At 35.3% G+C, this 18,154-nt stretch overlaps 1 protein-coding gene across 8 annotated transcripts in view; it reads left to right on the forward strand.

Moving 5' to 3' along the window:
• The window catches only part of bptf (bromodomain PHD finger transcription factor), a 119,806-nt gene that overhangs the window by 42,412 nt on the left and 59,240 nt on the right, over nucleotides 1–18,154 (forward strand). For 7 of the 8 annotated variants that reach the window (XM_039739600.1, XM_039739603.1, XM_039739598.1 and 4 more), the window contains exons 3-5: nucleotides 10,047–10,267; nucleotides 12,072–12,275; nucleotides 12,528–12,719. In XM_039739600.1, the coding sequence (XP_039595534.1) occupies nucleotides 10,047–10,267; nucleotides 12,072–12,275; nucleotides 12,528–12,719 (617 nt within the window). The remainder of the gene's footprint in view (nucleotides 1–10,046; nucleotides 10,268–12,071; nucleotides 12,276–12,527; nucleotides 12,720–18,154) is intronic. The other variant, XM_039739602.1, reaches the window with a different exon arrangement.

An 18,154-nucleotide genomic window follows, 5' to 3' on the forward strand; every position in this document is an offset into this window, starting at 1 on the left:
GTCAGTCCTGCATAGCTGGTAGATGCTTCCCTAGCTCTTAGGAGCATATTAAAATACCATTTCACCATTATAATCTACTCAAAACTGTTTGACTCCTCCTTCGTTTTTGACATTGGTGCAATATCCCCGAAAATCTTTGATTTCACCCAACTCATGGTGAAACAAAATCTTTGGGCTTTGCTCATCACACTGTAACAAAAGTTTTTTTTCATGGTGTGGGATTACAGGCTTTCTTTCCGAGCCCCAAGAACATCAGTAAGCCTTTGAATACACAAATATATTTAGAATGTAGCTTGAAATACTTATCTGTTTGACAGCACTTCACGTCATAGTATAGTTTTACGTTTGTATTCTGAAAATGTTATATTTGGGTTGAGTGACAATAACGAAGTGTCTTGAGGTAAGATGAGTGTCCCCAGTGAGGATCTGGTACCCTGTTAGTGTTACTTTCTGCTTTGTGTCCGGTGCTTCCAGGACAGGCTTTAACCTATTTCAACTCTGTATTGAAGCAAGTGGCTTTAGAAAATAAATGCATGACTTTGAACAGTTGTTTTTAATAATAATAATACATTTCATTTACCGTAGATCCCGGAATACAAGCCAACTCGGTATATTAGCCGACCCCCTTATCTACCTACTAAATTACATGTATCTGCCGATGACTGGTATTTAAGCCGACCCCCTTCCCCAAGCAAAATTTTCTAAATTTCCTTAAAAGTGTCTCTTCAGGTATATTTATCATGTTTATCGGCGAGAATTTGAGACTGCCGGCATTTTTAATGGAAACCAGGAAATGATTGCGGAGAAGTTTGGTAAAATGAAACCTTTGTGTTGAAACTATATACGCAAATACGGTACATCGGCGGGTGGATTTCCGGAGACTCGTTATAAATTTGATTAACTTAAATATGCAATACAGTAGACTCTTGACTTATGAACTTAACTTGTTCGCGAAGGCTAACCCATAATGCGTTCCAAACCTCCCACTGCAACACTTACTTAACCTTTTCATAATAAAAAAGGGTTGTATAATGTGCATAATTTACCAAAACACCAATAATTTTTCTAATGTGCTAACCAAAAAGTTATAAAAAGTGCCTAGCCTACCCAGAAGTAGGCTAGATTAAGCTAGGAGCATGGCGGCGCGCATGGTCGCAGCAGCTCAGGGCTCTCCTTTTCAGTGCCCTTCTTTGTACTTTTTTTTTTTCCCTTGTTTGTGCACGATTGATTCGGCGAACATCCGCTACACCCGTCAGAACCTTATAGACATTGGTATCCAGAGCCAAACATCTGTTTCATGTGTTTTTCATCACACGCACAAGATCCCAGACACCATAGCGAGACCAGCGGGCTCTCCGTGGATTGTTGTCGGGTCTAGGAGACGACACAGACGGAGGAGGGAAAGAAAGCAGAAGCGGGGCCACAGATCCGGCGTTATGCTAAGGCTAAAAAAACAACCATACAAGCCCTATACAGAACTTTTTTTCTGCACTGAAGGAGCTGCTTTTAATCTCATTGTAGATATGTATAGTGACAATAAAAGGCATTCTATTCTAGAAACAACAATTTCATACTGTACTCACTATTTAACTTGACGTCTTTGGGTTGCAGGAAAGGAAGAGGAGGAGAATGAAACGGAAGGTGGCTATTGTTTAGAAGGAGCCTCCTTATGCAAATCTTTTATTTGTAAAATTGTCGAGATGGTGGATTTCGACATGCTGTAAATATTAGCGAGATCGGTCACACGAACAGCACTCTCATATTTCCACACAATTTCCATCTTCGTTTCGATTGTGATTGCTTTCTTTACCTTCTCTTCCTTCCTTAGCAATTATGTGTCTTGCTTACATGGTCTTAATGAATTATATATATAGGCAAATCACTGCAATGACCAAAATTACATCCACAAACACATGTATCTGGGCTTCGACTGACGCTACTAACGCTCTCGGTTGTTTGTTTACAATCGCGCAAGCGGATACACGTGACCGCATCCGGGTCGTAACACAAGATGTTGATCGTAAATCAGAAGAAAATTTTTTTATTTTAAACTTCCCGATAATTTATTATAAATTTTATTCATAAAATCAACAACTAAAACACTTTTTTGAATAAATTCTTTATTTAATTTAAAGTACCAGCATGCAAAGTTACTTCTTCATCTGAAAGATGGCTCTGTTGTTTCATTATTTACTTCCGTATTCATCGGCAAAACCAGCATTGCTCTGGAAATCTTGAATCTGAAACGATACTCGTTGCATAAACCGACCCCCAAACTCCAAGCCAAAAATCTAGGACGAAATTCTCGGCTTATATAATGGGATCTACGGTATATAGCACCTTTTTCATGTTCAACTAGCACCATCTTGTGGATGCAAGATGCATAAAAAGGAAATCCACTCTAATGCTATTGTAGTACTGCTGAATCTGAACACATGTTAACATTTCTTTGAAGTCAAACTTATTTGGCACAGCAGATAGCTCTAGAGTGGATGAAGTAAAAACAACCTGAATTCTCATTGTTCCCATTTTATGTAATCTAAAAAGCATGGGTTACTTTATAGAATTTGATGTATAGTAAATGAGTTTTTTGCTTGTAGTGCCTAATGTATTTATTATATTACAATGTACACTCCAATTCTTTAACAATGAAAGCCACTGCTGTAATCCTTGCATACAGGAAAATAAATTGACTCTCTCCTTATTCTGCCTTCCAAGCCAAGTTGCTTATCTGTGCAAACCAACATGTATAGTATTTTCATATTCAAAATGACAATGTAGCAGGTATTCTGAATTAATTATTTCTACACCATTATTAAATTAAGTCACACTCCATTTCAAACCAGATGTAGTTTAGTGCTTCTGGTTAATGTTCTATAAATTGTAAAACAGCCACCTTCCTTGAAGTTACGAAACTAGATACAAAATTTGAATGTCTTATCTAGAATTAATGTTCAGTTTCTCCTTCAAAGTTATACTGTTAGATTAAAATTTAGAGTGTCATGTTATGCTTCTCAGCCTCTCTACATTAGCAAACCACAAGCCTCATCCTCTGTTTTGTGTGGCATTTGTCACTTTGTACATTTATGATGTGCTGCCTTTCCAATGGATTTACCCCTCTATGAAAAATTCCATAAAAGGTTTACAGGACTTGAATTTCAGTGTGGGTTTGTGGTAATTCTACCTGCTATTTAAAAATCTTAAATGGTTTAATACAGCAAGAAAATCATGCTGTTCTTTCCAAGGCAAAAATAAATACATAAGAGAGAACTTTTATTTGTCCCCTGGGGAATATTTGGCTTTTTACTAAAGCTCTTTAAATAAATAAGCACATTGATATGCACACATACAATATGGTATTAGCACACACCAGAACGATTAAAAATGAAGAAAATTTACAAAGAAAGAAAATTCTGACTTGATAGTCACAGCGAGGCATTATCCAGACATTATAAAGAACCCCAGCAGCGTTTCTTGACACACTTCCGCTGAATAATTTGTTAGCTGAAAGTATGCTATGTTAATGTGTCAGAGAGAGGATTTTTTAAAATTTGATGTACTTTAATGATGTGCAGCATTGTTTGTTTATAATGGTAATCAGTTTTGTTTTAATTCTCTCTTTCACTTTTACCTCCAGGGGACCTAGAGTATGTCCCATAATATCTAAGTCTGCCCTTTTAATTAGTTTGTTAGTTGGTGGGCGTCTCTTAAAGTGCATGTTGTTGGACCAGCACAGCACAATGAAAAAAATTGCACTGGCCATCACAAACTTGTACAATATATGAAAGATGTCACTTCCCACATTAAATGAACACAGTTTCTTAAGGAAAAGGCGCCTACTATGCCTTTTCTTGTATTGTTCCTCTGTATTCCAAAACCAGACCAACCTGTCATTAATGTGGATACCCAAGAACTTTTAGGAGTGCACCACCTGTACATCCACTCCCCGAATAGTGACTGTGTGTTGAGGCTCTTTGGTGTGACAGAATTCAATGACCAGTTTCTTGGATTTACTGATATTAAGAAGCAGACATTTCCCTTTGCAGCAAAACGCACAGTTCCTGTTATAACAGCAAAATGTTTAGTCTTAAATTAGCAGAATAATGCCAGTTTTTAGAACATTAACACAATCTAGATGCGAGCAGACTGTTCAACTCAACAAAGCTTGCCATTCCTATCCATTTAATTCTTCTAAAATAACCTCGTGTTTTTTAAAGTCGTGTTTTAAAAATCCATGAAGTCCTTCTGTATGCCACACTACTTTGTCACTTATTTCATGTGACACAAATTCCATGTGTTACAAAATCTCACACCTGCTTCTCCTTTGTTTGCAAGGATGACGTCAACACATCAATATGTCTGTCTCATGCATGCATACAGGTTGGTTTAAAGTTCAAATTTCAATGCCGATTGCTGATACTGAGCAGTTCATGAAGATCACCTCTTGTTGTACCTCATCCAAGGCTGCCAGTATTAATGACAGCAAGGTAGGAATACATTTTAAAGGTCCTTTGGTACAATTCAAAAGCTTTGAACTGAGTGTTTCCTTCCTCTACCAATTTTCACAGTTTGCATATCTAAACAGTATAGAACCTTCTTGAAAGCTACACCAGTTTATAAACGGGAACAACCACATTCCCAGTTTACAGTTGTGAGTTATTCTAGCATGAACATCTTTTGAGATAATGCGAGATCCAGAAATGCATGGCATTGGCTTGCATTGGCCCTATGAGAATTTTAAGACTACACACAGAAAATGACAGGAAGAAATTCAATCCTAGTCCCTGGAAGTTTAAGGCAGCAGCAGGTAATCACTGCACCTCCATACCAAGCACTTTGGCGTAGCATTAGATATGAATGTAAAGTTTACGTAAACGTGCAAGCTACATTTTCTTTTATCATTGCTAGAGTCTTTAATGTAAGTAAACTGATCATTAATGTCAACAAGTCATAAGAGATGTTTTGTATTTTTTGCCAGATAATTTTAAATCTTCTGCATACTTGCACTAAACTGGGAAAACTGTGGGACAGTAGTACTACAGCTAGTATAATTCCTACATCTGACCTAGAAAATTGCAGTGTCAGCTTTCCTAGTATTTTGAAATTTGGTCTGTTTACACATGCATCCATCCCAGAAAAGTATCTGTAAAATTTTGGGTGCTTAGATCTATTAAAGAATTTGATGTTTTAGTTTTCTTTCCCTGATTATTTAACCTAATGGTGACAGAAAAGGTGAATGTGCATTTGGTGATATAACCAGGTTATGACTTAGTAGCGTACCTCTTGCGTCAGGCCTGTGATGCAATACGCACCATTGAAGTGGAGGAACTTATTTATAACTAAGGTAGAGGGGAGGCAGGAGTTTCTTTGGTTTGATCTGAAATTTCCAAAAATGTACTCTGTTTCCTGGTAATATTCTGTAATGTTTTGCAATGATGAAAAGCCTATGTAATACTGAAATGCCACTCAAGTGCCACTCGTTTTATCTCACATAAAATATAGTATGGCAGGCTGGCACAGAGTATTAAGTTTTTGATGCGGCTTTGATTTTGTTTAAGGGAGTTCCTGTGACCCATTGACATTTTACTAGCAAAACGGCTGTAGTTCTGAAGCAGACTCGTACACAATCTGTCTACTGAGTTGCTGAAGCAGAGCAAACCTTATCATACTCACACAGGACACAGTACAATGAGAGCTACCACAAAAAGAGTAAAGTAATCCAGAATGCTATCTAACCCCTGCTAAAGCAAGATTGCTTCTGGTTGATTGCTGCACAATTCTAAGAGGTCCTTTTGTTTTCTTTTGCTTTTAAAAACACAAGCAGGGGGCACATTACCTACATGCAGTGTTGCTGATATTAAGCACACCTTCTCATGTAACTTGGCGTTTGCCTTCTCTACATGCAACTCTGTATAGCATTAACCATTCTAAAAATGAAATTGCCATTTCAGAGTTTTTTTAGTAATGTAGTGAAGCATTCTTAGTACCTGTACAGTACAGCACATACGATTTTGCTTAAGATTTTAATCTTATTGAGACCTTTATTCATGCTGACCTCAAGTTAACCTTTGTCAACCCTGAAATAATTTAGAATGTAGTCCTACTTCTAAACATTAACAGAGTAAAAGTTATGTTCGAATTTAGATTTTGTAAATTTCACTCCTGATTTCAGACCCTCCAAAAAGCCATTTACGATTGACAACCGCATTCTCCTTTTAGTACGCTGATGTCTGTGTATTAGTCGTGCTTTAACCTAATCTGTATTTTAGTGTGTGTACAGTATGCAATCAGTAAAATTTGTAATTGGTATTCTTCCTGTAAACTTGTAAATTGCTCTGACCCTGTACTTGGTGTAGAGTGCTCTACACAAATACATTGCTACGACTATATTATGACATTTCTCTTAATTTCACTGGCACTTGCCATGGCTCCCAGTTTCCTCCGTATACTTATTACTGTGGTGTAATAGGTTGTTTTGTTTTATGTTTTATTTATTTACAAGGGAGGAGGGGTGTATATTTTGGTAGTGTGCCTTCCTTTTGTTTTTATATCTCTCTATTTTTTTGAAAAAAAATTCTGTCGTGTTCGTATATTCAACCTTGACCACTCCGATCCACACTGCTCACCCAGTCATTACTCCTACTGTGCACATCTTCTATCCATACCACCCCGTGACACTCTCAATGCTAACTCCCCCTTCAACAGAATTGGTTATAATGGTAAGGCAGAAAAAGCAAATTTTCTATTCAAGAATGGCAAAATTTAGATTGTGATAGAAAAAGAGCGGCAAGACCCGAAAAAAGAGCATGAGCAAAAAAGAGCTGCATATAATCAAGAACAAAGAGAATAGTCCAATAAAGAAAATAGAGAAAAATATCCAGAACAATATGCAATCAGAAATTCAATAAGCAATATTTATAGAATACAAGATAGAGGATAAAGTAAGTTCATAATATTTTATTTTTTATTTACTTTTTAGTATGTTTTATTACATTTTACTTTTTTATTTATACTTTTTTACTTTTACTTTTTACTACTTTTTACTATTCTTTGGTATTTGAAATAGACAGCTGTAGTGAAATACTCAACTGATTTTCTGTCTATAATAACTAAGCACCAAACTGTCTTCCTCCAGTGCCCCTCATACAATCTAACGGAGGAGTGCTCAAACACCCTTCCAGCGGCTCAGCTACGAAGCCCCCTGTTGGTTGGCGAGCATAGCAAGCACTTATTTATTAATATTTTTTTCACTGCAAACTGAAAATATTACTGTCTATAGATAGTGGTGTAGTATTGCGGTGATTCCGTTTACTGCACTAAATTGTTCTTGAGGTGGTAATTGGGGTTTTTATCTGTTTTCTTGTTTTTAAAAAAAAAAAAAAAAACTTTGTATGTATACAATGCACAATTGACTCATTAGCTCACTTACCCCCTTATCAACAAAAACAATCTTTCCCATTTAATTAAAAAACTGACATATGGCAGGATGGTACATCTCAGCCAGAAGGACATTTCAATATGTTAATATTTAGGGGTAAATCATCCCCAGAAAAATAAATACTGCAAAATCTCAAAAATGCCTTGACGGACTTGATTGAAATTTGGTGAGATTATGGACAAAAGAAAACTAGCCGACAAGTGTGTGTATTTCTTTTATTTAATATTTATTGATATCTTGCTAACTTAAATGCTCTGTGCTGCACTGAGTGTATGCTTAATGCAACTGAAGGATGCAGCAAAGATAATTAATAGACAGCGCAAATACTACCACATTCCATTAGGGTGGACGGACGACTGAAGACTGGGTGGTGTCTTGGACAGGAAAAAAGATATGTGTTCATGTCATGAAATGGAAAAAGAAAAAGCTCAGTGTTCTTTTTTTTTTTTTTTTTTTTTTTTTTTTTTTTTTGGTTTATTGGATCACTGGCACCCTTCCCTTAGATGTGTACTGGTGGTTCTCATTTTGCTTATCTGTTCTGCTTTGTAGACCTCCAGCCTTAAGTCGCAGCACTGAAAACTGCCACCTCTCCCACCTCTGCTCATCGATCACTGTGCTTAAAACATTTATTTACATAGCACATTTTCATACCAACAATGTATCTCAAAGTGCTTTACATGATGAAAGAGAAAAAAAGACAACATAAATAAGAATTAAAATTAGGGAACACTAATTAACTTAGAATAAAAGTAAGGTCCAATGACCAGGGAGGACAAAAAAAAACTCCAGATGGATGGAGGAAAAAATAAAATCTGCAGGGGTTCTGAGGCCACGAGACCGCCCAGCCCCCTTTAGGCATTCTACCTAACATAAACGGTTTCAATCAGTCCTCATGGTATTCAGGGTTCTCATGGAAGAATTTGATGATGACGGTCATGTGGACTTCTGACCTTTAATCCATAATGTAGAGACATCACAATGCTTTGATAAGGTGCTTGTGGCTCAGATCATCACCACAGAAAACCGGAAAAAAACAGAAGAGAAAGTAGGGGTTATTACGGATTTTGGAGCCACCATGAATAATAATCTATATATATATATATAAAATTCACTAAGGGCAAGCAAGACACTGAGGGCACGCAAGACAGTGAGCACAAGCAAGACAGAGCCCCGCCTGCCAACTCTAACCCTCCTACCGCGTCATGGGATACGCATGGCAGAGCCACGCACACCAACTGTAACTGTCTTCCCGAGCCCAGCGTCGTGGAATTCTAAGTAGACACTCATTTGAAGATCTAAGGTTACGATTTGGAGTGTGAAGTGTAAGTCATTCTGAAATATAAGATGGAGCGAGATTATTTAAGGCTTTGTAAAATATAAGAAGTATTCTAAAGTCAATTCTAAAACACAAAATTGAGAAACCTACACTCAATTTTTATAATGGTGTGTTATCCGCATTTCTTTACACTTCCTTTACTATTTTTGTACTTTATTGATTCGCACTAAATTATTTGTGAAGCAAATTGCATATTGGAAAGACGCTTTACAGGCACGAATGTTAGCCTCCATTCTATCTAAATTAAGGGCTAAGGAGGCGCCTGCCAACTGGACCAATTAGTAAAGATCTTTGCACTCACCAAGGCATACATTGGTTGTGCAGCCGGAACTTCCTTTTTGTTTTCCAATATCTGTGCAATATCTCTCTTATTTCTTCAATCAAGAAAAAAATTCTTGTAAATAGTAATCAATCTTTCATTATTATTATTTAAAGAGGTCTTATTCTGAAGAGGGAAGGCAGAGTGCTCCTTTAAGGCTTATTGTGAGTTTGGAGCTGGGCACCTGGGTAATTATGCATGCAAATTAGCCATGTGTTGGCTACCAGAGTGAACATTATGGAAATTGAAAGTGTAAAGGATAGTACTGTCATAGATCAAAAGATGTGGGTTTCCAGATCTTCAATTTTCTGCCTTTCATACAGTTTTATTGTATATGATTGATTAAAAAAGTAAGTTTAAGTCATAGTGGTTCCAATGAAGGTGTATTGTATTGGAGTATTAATGATAGCATGCTTAGTGTATAGGTGCCCTGCATTGGAATGGAGCTTAATTTTCTACTTGATGGTGTTGAGAAATGCAGCCCTGTTTTTTTTTTTTTGTTACAACAACATTAATTGAGTACACAAACATAAAAGAAGTACAGTTTTTAATAATATCAGCAGTACTGGAAGCAAGTTAGAAAATATTTCCTGGATAGATTGTCAGTCTGTTAACATAGTAAACAGGTACTCATAAAGGATTATGGGGCTAGCAGGAGAGTGCTTTGAAAAATGGACAGTGTCATAGTTTATATTTTTTAAGTTGTTAGTAAAAGAATAGTGTGTAACTCAGTTGTCCATAGGTCTTCCATTCTTTGATGTACAACAAACGTTGAGGTTCTCTCCTTCAGGGAAATAACTTGAAGCTTTACGATAATAATGGTTATTGATGTCAATGACACTTCTACTAATATTTTGATGTGAGCAACACTGACTTTGTACATAGTATTAATCTTATATGATAGACACCACATAACTTAATTGGAAATTAACTGTGTACTTTTAATCATCTAGAGAAGAAGACGGAGAACATGAGAGCAAGAAAATATGGTACTACAGCACAAAAGTTCAGCTGACTGAATTAATAGACAGTCTGGACAAAAACTACTGGGAAAATGAACTTTGTAAAATCTTGGAAGAAATGAAAGACGAAATCCATTCTCACATGGATGTAACTGAAGATCTCACAAACAAGGCTAAAGGCAATAATAAGTCATTTCTGGCTGCAGCTAATGGTGAGTGACCAATAAGCATCGTGGAGCCATAATTTTTATCTTGTCAGTGTAGTTCTATATTTCAATTAATACATTTATTTTTACTAAAGTTATTTATGAAAAGACTGCTTAAATTCTAAGCCTTTGTGGCCTTTCATTTAAATCCCTGATACAACCAGTGATGCATGATAGCTACTGCTCCATGAAGATAGTATAACAACAGGCAGCCTGGCAGTGCTGATGCAGCAGAAGAGGAACACTGGAAATTGCTATGGTGTTATTGGTATTGAATCCTTAAAGATTTCTTCTTACTGGTTGGATTCCTTAAAGGTTCCCTTGCTAATTGCTTGTTTACTTAAAGTACATCACCTTCACAGCACGCCAAAACACCAAGGCATTCATGAAGACATGTATTGAACTGATTAAAATTCTGCTAACAGTCCCAAAATAAAATAAATACAAAATATGAGCTCTTACCGCAAACAAGCCCCATTTGATTTTTTTTTCTTGCCTTAAATTAGCCTTGTAGTTTTTTTTACAAACTGGCTAATACCTAAAAAAGATTTAACACCTAGCTTAAGACATGTTGGATATTGCAATTTTCAGACTTTATGCTTTGGATTGGAGCATCACTGGTGTACTGCATTTTACTTGAAAATGGCTTATGTATTAAAGCTCTTAGTTTTTAAAGACCAGTCCATCTTGTACTCTATTTGGAACTGGATAAATGTTCGGCATAAATAATTTGAAAAATACTAGTAAGTAATCAAAGGATGTCTGTAATATTTACATCCAGTTTTGCATGGAATCAGATGTTGCGCTGTAAGTTACAGAGATGGGAGCATTTTCTTTATGGAGGACTTTATTGTCACACCAGAAGAGACCAGCATTTAAATTTGCACAGGTTTGCTGTAACTTTTCATTAATACATAGCTGAAGCAAAAAAAAAAAAAAAAATCTTAACCTTTCCGGACATGGGACATAAACAGTTAATAAAAAGGTATATCACTATTAAGAGGGGTTCAGACAGGACTAAAATTACAGAGATTCCCTGAAATAACCCCATCTTCCCATGAAAACCTAGCACTGTCTTAATAGGGCTTTAAAAGACTATTCAGGAATAAAAATACAGGCATTTTTCATACGTATTTTTTGTACTGTTATAATGTAACTATTCCTTATTTAATTATTGGCAACATAACTGAAAATAATTCTATTCATAAGCCAACATCAGATAGATTAACTTCAGTCAGTGTATGTAGATGTGTGATGCTTTGTCAGCTAGTAACGGAAGGCTACGTTTCCCAAATCTACAGTACTTTCAGAAACTCACCAACTATATTACCTACTTCTTTTTGATGGAAAGCCTGTCAGATTTTGTGAAATAAATATATATGTATAATAAAGTGATATTAAAATAATACATAAATATATTTATGTGTAATAAAAATCCTATCATATCAGACCGATTTTCCTGATACCACCAATGTGCATACCATTATTGACCAGTTACTATATTTTTAAAAAATGTATTGCTCATTCGGATGTGAACCTGATACTTTAGGGCTGTATCTCAACTGGGATTCTTTTACTTAGTTAAAAGTTAGGTTGTACCTGTGACTATTCATATTTGAAGCAATACTGCCATCTTGTGGAGAAGTTGTCAATATGAAACAAGATAAAATTTGCTCTAGCTCACAGTGCTATTTAATGATTGTCCTCTTTGAGCTTTCTAAAACTCAATAATGATGTCTTATTGGGGGGTCTACATTGGCTCTTCCAGTTTGTCTCTTATATCCCTGTCCTCTATATCATTTCTGTGTAGAAGAAATACTGGAGCGCCTAAAAGCTAAACAAGAAGCTGAGCTTGAAGTTAAAAAAACAGTGTCTGAAGAATCTGACAGGGTGACAAAGGACTTGGGGTCAGAGAGCCAGTCTTCGAAAGAGAAAAGTGAACAAGACTGTTCTTCTGAAAAGAATTCTGAGATTAGAAAAGAAGAGGATCAACTTGAAATTGGACAAGGAGAGGGTATGTTAACTGCAGATCAGCTGTTTCATTGTTTGTTGTAATTAAGAGTGTTTTATTTGGGAAAGTATAAATGCAAGAAAAAAAAATCTAAATTCTTTCTTGATCACATTCTCTTGACATGTTTAGCTGAGCCAAACATTATAGTAAAATTGTTTTTAGAATAAATGAAGTTCAGTGTAACTGTTCAACATTGCATCAGTAATGTTTGAGGTAAGTACTTAATTAGGTCACACTGTCATTTTGCTATGTTAGTACTTACAACAGCACCTCCCAATGGCGAGGAAGGTTGTTACCTAGAGGAACTGAAACCTTCATCCTTCACTGGCATCGGAACTGCTCCTTCTGCAGCTGAGACAGGCACGGTTGAAGAAAAGAGCACATCTGAGCCTCATGTAGGCGTCCTGGAGGAGAAGCCAGCTGTGCAGCTCGCCGAGGATGCAGCAGGTACAGAGGATTGCTTAGCATGTTAAGCCTTTCCTCTGCCTTGTTTTTTCAGTATGCCAGCTATTTCAGTGTTCTTTGTCTTGGTCTTCAGACTGACAGCTGTAGCCTACGTTGATTATAACAGTTTTTGGGTTGTCAAGTTAACTGTTTAATACACACTTACAATGTAGAATTTAGACATGTAGTGGCATTCATGATATTGGGTAGTTAGAACGTTTGAATCCAGTTTGATCATCAGGTAATATATGATAGAGTTGTGATAAATTCGGTATCTATATGGCAGTTTGGTTTTCATCTTTTTACATTTTTACATTAGACTGAATAATGTAGTTTGTTTTGCCTCTTTTAGAAACAGCGTTTTATACAGATGTTTTTGTTGGCCATGCAATGAACGCTTGTATGTATCAGAGTTTGACTTTGAATACAAGCTCTGAATTTATGTTGCTAACAAGTAATTGTGCACTGGTTTGCATATTTGGATAATATTAATTGATACGTCTCCTAGAAAACCTACCAGAATTATTTTTATTTTTAAAATTCCATTCAAAATATGTAAAGTTAAAACATTATATATATTTATATTGATTTCATTTCACATTTTACAGATTTCAAAGAATATACTTAATTAGTGCAAAATTGACAAAATTTTGCATTAAAGAACACTTGATTTTTCAGCCTGTCTATTTATACGTTTCCATTGCCCAGCTTCATTTTTTTATGTACACAGTTTACTATTTGAATGTCAGAATGGTGACTTTTCTTTTTTAGCAGTGTTATTTTTGTTCTGTCTAGCACTTTAGTTCTGAGTCAGTATCACCTGAATTGTGTAATTATACAAATCTACAGTATTCTTTTTTAAATTTAGTTACATCACAAGTATAGCAAAAGCACTTAGTTTTAGTAGCCAAACTTTTTCTTCTTAATAAAAAGCCTTAATTTAAACTTTTGACAGGTTAGAATTATCAGTTCGCTTTGAAAATTAAATCCCCAAATTTTAACTGACTACATTTTTAGGATTGGAGGCAAGAGGCATTAACAGAGCTTGCTCTTTAAAATGTCAATAGTATACTTTTTTTTTTAATCAAGCAATGGTTTTCATTGTGACACGTTTGCAACGTGATAAATTGATGTTTTCATGTAATTAGTCTCTCTATTATCTATTCAGCCTTGAGCATTCCACTCCACACTGCTCGCCCAATCATTACTCCTATTCTGTCCATACTACACTGTTACACTGTCAGTGCTAACTCGCCCATCATTGCAGTTGATTATGATGGCAAGGCAGAAAAGCAAATTATATATTCGAATTTTAGATCATGATAGAGCGGCAAGAGCTGATAAAGAATTTTGAAAAAAAGAAAACAAAAAAGCTGCATATAATAAAAATGAAAAATTGTCCGATTTTAAAAAAAACATATATATATATATTCTTAACGATACGTTTTATTATTCATTAGTATTTAAAATAGACAGGTGTAGTGAAATACTCCACCAAGCACCAAGCCATCTTCCACCTGCACCCTGCATACTCTTCTATATACCGTCTCTTTAAATACAATTGCTTTCTCTAATGGTGGAGTGCCCCAATGCCCTTCGAGCAGCTCAGCTGCGAGATAGCGGGCAGCCAGCGGCCACCTCCAGTGGTTGGCTAGTGAAGCAAGCATGGGGAAAATCCTCCTAGTGCAGAACGCCCTGTTTAACAACACCGTATATGTACGGATTAAAAACATTTTTATAATTATCATTTATTAACGTGAACTCTATGGTCCTATCCTGTTTACATTTAGAAAAAAAATGTAAAATTAGCTTTATGAGCAAAGTGCAAGTGGAATCCCATTGTGACGACATTCATGGGACCAAAAAATATTTTGTCGTGACAGAAATTTAGTTACAAAGAAAATGGTGAAAATACATATACTATTGTGACCTGGGTCACTGGCGATTTGCCAGCTGTAATGGCAGTAGCACAAGGACCGCTCGGTAGCTGCTCTGCTAAACAGTAAATCAAGGGCAGAGCAATTGGTTGTTCTCTGCCGTATCAGGCTTAACACGTAACGTGCTTGTTGCACAATGTTTAGAACATTTATCGTCACACTCTGCTGGTCTGCCACAGTGGTGATTCCAAGATGCTGGTGTTTTTCTAAGCTGAAGATGGGATCTAAAGTCTTGAGACTGTACTAGCCTTCTCTATGCAATAATAAGGTACCAGTATTTTCTTGAAAACCTGGACTCCCAATTCAGTCTGTTGTGCAACTTTGTGGCCCAATCTTGACAATACCTGTGGTTTTTATTAAAAAAAAAAAAAAAAACATTCTTAAACTGAAAAAAATATATTATTTGAAAATTAGATGTTATTTGTCACACACACACACACATACACATATTCAAACACACACACACACACACACTATATATTTTTTTTTTTTTTCACACCGTGAACTGATGCCATTTCTCACTTTTTTTGTTCATCACAAACAAAACTTTGAGAAGTTCTATGAAAGTTCAACACCACAGTATCTACACACGACACAATTACCCAAGCGGACATTCAGTGGAGCGATGTTGCTACTACACTCTCGTCAGGACTACCTGAGACAGGAAATTTTGCAACATACTGTCAATTTCTTTTGGTCTAACAAGAAAGAGACAGCCTGTGGCAGGGTTCCTGAGACTTGGTAAAAGTATAGGCGCAACATTAAGTATTTTTTGCATCATACAGTGCATCTTCAGCCAAAGATCTGGTCTTGAGGCATCTTGGTCAGGCAGTGATACCCCACCAAGGAAGTGTACCACCCTGTAGCTCTAACTTCTGATATGTTTGCTGTTACATACAATAAATTCAACACACATTTAACAAATCTTCAAAATCGTATGGATTTTATTCTTTCGAAATTATTTTAATATTTACACATTTCATTTGAAAGTTTTCAGTGTAATTCTTTTGTCCCCAAGTCTTCAGAGTGCTTTATTTATTAGAATGTGTTTTTGTTCATTGTATTTTGCATGTCCTGTAGAACCATACTTCTGATAACAATAGCTTAAATTCACCTTGTCTTGTCTACATCATTATAGTTGGTCTACTACCATTGTAATATTTATAATTATAAGAAAACAAAGAACAGAATGCAATGTGAAATAAAACTGTCAGACATCCCACAAAAAGTCACAGCCACCTCAGCTAGCACACAGATAAGCAGCTTAACACACCACTGCAGAGGTGGCTTAATTCAACTATTTCACAATTAGATGTAAATTTAGGCTAACATCATTTATATTTTAAATTTATAATCAACATGTTTTACTCTGCTTTTTTTTTTTTTTTTTTTAACATTTGTCTGACTACTGTTAAAACCATCTCTCAAAATCATTGTCTTGATTTCACTCTTAAGGTTATAATTAAGTAAAAGTCCAGGGGCACCTAACCTTTATGACGACACAAACAGTTTTCTAAAAGTACGGCTCCTTAAAATTAAAAAGAAAGAGATTTGTAGTATACTAAACAGAAATATGCAGAGATTATCTCTATTTACTATAAATAAATTTCAAGATTAGAAGTGTGGTTTCTTAAAATTAAAAAAAACAATTAAAAAGTGCTGAACAGAACCTTGATAATTTTATTCATGCCATTCTCAACTTATACAGTGTATACCTTATAAAACTTGCTTGGTATTTGGACCATTGGAGACCTCTAAATTGATAATAGGGTTGAATCTTTTGGGCATTAGTGTCTCAAATACAATCTTTGGTAGCACACTACTGTTGCTATATGCCAGTTAGAAGATTTTTTTGACCAATTTTCATAACCTTTCATTAATATTCATGGTTGAAACTTTACTGTTTAGTATGTATTAGCAGCATTTCCAGACTATAGCCAAGAGTGTACAGCTAAGCAGTATACGGCAGCATTTGGTACAGAACCTTTTAAATTAGAGTCTTGGATACACACTTTGTCATTTTGTGCAAATTATGGTGTAATTCAGTTAAAAAGCATAAATCATATGTGTCTATCCTAACTAAGATTATCTAGAATATATCCAAGATCAGACATGAATCTGGGTTATCAAACATCTGCATCTTTACATCATATATTTTGAGAATGCCCTAAACTTGCTTATTTGTCAGAAAGTTTTGGATTTACAATTACTTCAAACACTCTTGTGGTGTTATTCGTAGTAACACCAAATGGGATGATGTTTAGTCAATTTAAATATCTATTATGATATCTTATGCTATTTTCCTCTCATCTTAACTTGCTGAGTTGGAAAAGAAACCTATTTAACTTGTTGGGAAAATTCAGTTCTATTTTACATAAAATTAGAATAGATTAAATTATCTCTGTGAGGAATAGTTTACATTTTTTTTGTTTGGCAAGAATGTATTAATATTTTGTAAGGTAAACAAGTGGGCCCCTATAAAACATTTTGTGTGGCTTAGCATATATTATAGATAACTATAGATAGGTTAATACTTAACTGTGCTGCTAAGACATAGAAATATGCCGAATCAGGATTAAGACTGTTGTGTAAGTGTTTAGCTTTTACAGTACTATAATAAACTAAAAATTACCTTCTTCCCTGTAATAGTATCTTCAGCACTTTTGCTGTAGCATAACAATAATTAAAAATGAAAAAATGATTTAATCCTTAAACTGCAAAAGGTAATTGATTAGGTTTTCCTGAACTTAACAATAAATTAAATACAGTAGAGTCAAAAACATCATATTAGGCAGGTAACAATTACATACATTTTACTGGTTCATTTCAGATGTGATAATTGATCACTGTATATCAGGAATTCATCTGGCTGTGTACTTGACTCTTCATGTAAGATCTATAGACAAGAAATATGTAAACTTTGAGCACCTATTTCTAGACTCTGAATTCAGTAACTTTGTGATTCACTAAATATGCTTTGTCTGTGCTGGACATTGTTTAGTAGGTTGTATAAATTTTAATAACCCCAATAGTTAGCTTATTCATCTTGTCAGTTTTGATTGATTGTAATATCTCAATTTTAAGTATTTCTGTTTGTTCTAAAGTTGCATTTTTAAGAAAACTGTTTAATTCTTTACTTAATCCCCCATACCGGGAATAAATTCATCTTCACTTTTGGTTTCGATACATTTATTTTTTTCCATTGTAAAGCCATTTTTTACATTGTGTTAAAATTTTAACATAATTTTTAGAACTTGTCACTATGCATAAATAGACAAGGCTGACAGAACCAGAAACTTCAAATTGAAATTTGCTTATCTGTGCTACTGTCCGTTTTTTTCTTTTTTTTTATGCAGTAACACATAAAACATCAAAGAGACTTTCACCTCAGTTTTACAGACAAATTATTTTGCTGTATTTCTGCACACTTTGGACATAAAGGCTCTTCAGACATCCCTGTAAATTTGTTAGTTGTATAGTTAGGTTTAATTTGTATATTGC

This window comes from Polypterus senegalus, chromosome 17 (assembly GCF_016835505.1).
Source record: "Polypterus senegalus isolate Bchr_013 chromosome 17, ASM1683550v1, whole genome shotgun sequence".
Classification (NCBI taxonomy): domain Eukaryota; kingdom Metazoa; phylum Chordata; class Cladistia; order Polypteriformes; family Polypteridae; genus Polypterus; species Polypterus senegalus.